Here is a 2,142-nt window from a genome sequence, read left to right as displayed (position 1 = left end):
TAATCTAAGAAGGGCTAGTTACTTCTTGTCAGTAGTGAATAAAACTAGATTTAATCTAAGAAGGGCTAGTTACTTCTTGTCAGTAGTGAATAAAACTAGATTTGATCTAAGAATAGCTAGTTACTTCTTGTCAATACTGTGAATAAAACTAGATTTGATCTAAGAATGTCTAGTTACTTCTTGTCAATAGTGAATAAAACTAGATTTAATCTAAGAAGGGCTAGTTACTTCTTGTCAGTAGTGAATAAAACTAGATTTAATCTAAGAAGGGCTAGTTACTTCTTGTAAAATTTATAAATACGCAAGACTTAAAATTACTTTTGCGTAAAAAAGAGCTGTTTACAGAATGATCTAACAAATCTCGTGACTGATAATTATGATAAAAACTTTCATTTGATCGACATATTGTTCAAAGGTGACATTATTATTATTACAGAAAACCAAACCTCTTTACCTGAACTTTACTGATGTCGTTGTGTTTAACGTGCTTCAAAAGTTCTTGCTCTTTCACCATACTTTATTTTTTCTGCAGCATTTCAAACTGTAAAACGTAGAGATATTTTTATCGGAATCAGTAACAGAGAAAACTAAAAACTAGTTGGAATAGAAACTGTTTACCACTGAGTAGAAAGTAATTTTCAAAAATATCGCAATTAAATATTGTTTAACGCCAAATTTGTTTAGTTTACCCACCACCAGCTAACAGACCAGAAAGTAATCTCTATGGGTTACGATTGCTCAGACAACGGAATATATTATTAGCCTCCAACTACACATAGACGAAGCGATCAGTCACGTGACTTAGCTGCGGGAGAAGAAGAATTCTGTCCGTGTTTCCGGTGGAATTACGTGTTGGTTTTTAAATTCAAAGCACTGCAATTAGCTATCCTGGTAGATATATCAACCCTTCTCAACTGACACCTGTCAGTGAAACTAATACCAGTAGGAAAAAGAACAGCCTTTTACGTGTGTATGTGCATGTTTTCTGGAGACGAAGCTGAAACTAGTCAACATAACCAATCACGAGCTGGCTAAAAATCATGTGACACTTTTTCAAACAGTCCTTATGCAAGACTACCCCCCAGTGACTGATACGTTACGTGTTTGTTTCACAAGCTGTAACAGATGAACTACAGGCAACACCTGTTCAGAAATTACTTTGTATTTATTCTTACTCGGACGTCCTTCTCTAAAAGACTAGTTTCTTGTTGTTATTACATTTGGAAACCCGTGTTCATCTCGATGTGGGATGGTGTCTCTTAGTTTGAGACTTTTCAAAGCTAGAATAAAACAACTGTTATGAACCTAGATTAATAAAGTTTGGAAGGCACCTTATATATATATACCAATAAGCAGCTAACCCGAATCTTCTCCGGCAGAACGAGATATAAATCAAATTTCCAACTCGATTTCCAACAAATATACGTAAAAAAAAAAGATATCCTTTTATAAATTTATCCACAAAGAGATCGAATCATTCGATAAGGCACATGTTTGAAACGTAATGACAACGATAGAACAATAGAAACCTACTAATACTGAATCACGTTTTACAAGTTATCACAACAATACTAGGCTATTAAATATATATGTATTTGATATTAGTTTGTTACTGAAAGACACTACTGCTTCCACTTACCTATGCCACGAAGGCTGAAAGGAAGCAATTTTGGAAGTGTGTGCAAAACATGTCAGTGCTGGGGAGGGTAGGGGGTTTAGAAACATGCCCCCCCCAGAAAAATTTTGAAAAATAAGTGCACTGAGATTGAATTTTGTGCTCATTTTAGTATAATTTATTGAAAGTATTAATTATTTGTAAACTTTTTTGTGGTTCATAAAAATAGGTGTTCACTGACACAACATAGCTATAAGCAAACACGAGCATGTACACTTGTAGATTACACGTGTAATGTATTATGCATTGTTATACTGATTCATTCATACTACTATAAGTCTATCTATTTACCTACACCATAGCTATAAGCAAACACGAGCATGTACACTTGTAGATTACACGTGTAATGTATTATGCATTGTTAGACTGATTCATACATACTACTATAAGTCTATCTATTTACCTACACCATAGCTATAAGCAAACACGAGCATGTACACTTGTAGATTACACGTGTAATGTATTAT

General features: G+C 34.0%; 1 protein-coding gene across 2 annotated transcripts in view; it reads right to left on the bottom strand.

Moving 5' to 3' along the window:
* LOC106470926 (ankyrin repeat and sterile alpha motif domain-containing protein 1B-like) overlaps positions 1-939 on the bottom strand; it is a 49,281-nt gene extending 48,342 nt beyond the window's left edge. The window contains exons 1-2 of one of the 2 annotated variants that reach the window (XM_022399576.1): positions 694-939; positions 455-541 (exon numbers count right to left, since the gene is read on the bottom strand). In XM_022399576.1, the coding sequence (XP_022255284.1) occupies positions 455-514 (60 nt within the window). In that variant the 5' untranslated portion in view covers positions 515-541; positions 694-939. The other variant, XM_013931504.2, reaches the window with a different exon arrangement.
* Positions 940-2,142: the final 1,203 nt, after the last annotated feature.

The sequence above is a fragment of the Limulus polyphemus genome, unplaced genomic scaffold, assembly GCF_000517525.1.
Source record: "Limulus polyphemus unplaced genomic scaffold, Limulus_polyphemus-2.1.2 Scaffold4298, whole genome shotgun sequence".
NCBI classification, from domain to species: Eukaryota; Metazoa; Arthropoda; class Merostomata; order Xiphosura; family Limulidae; genus Limulus; species Limulus polyphemus.
Note: the sequence above shows the minus strand (reverse complement) of the source record. Positions and strands in the feature narration are given on the sequence as shown.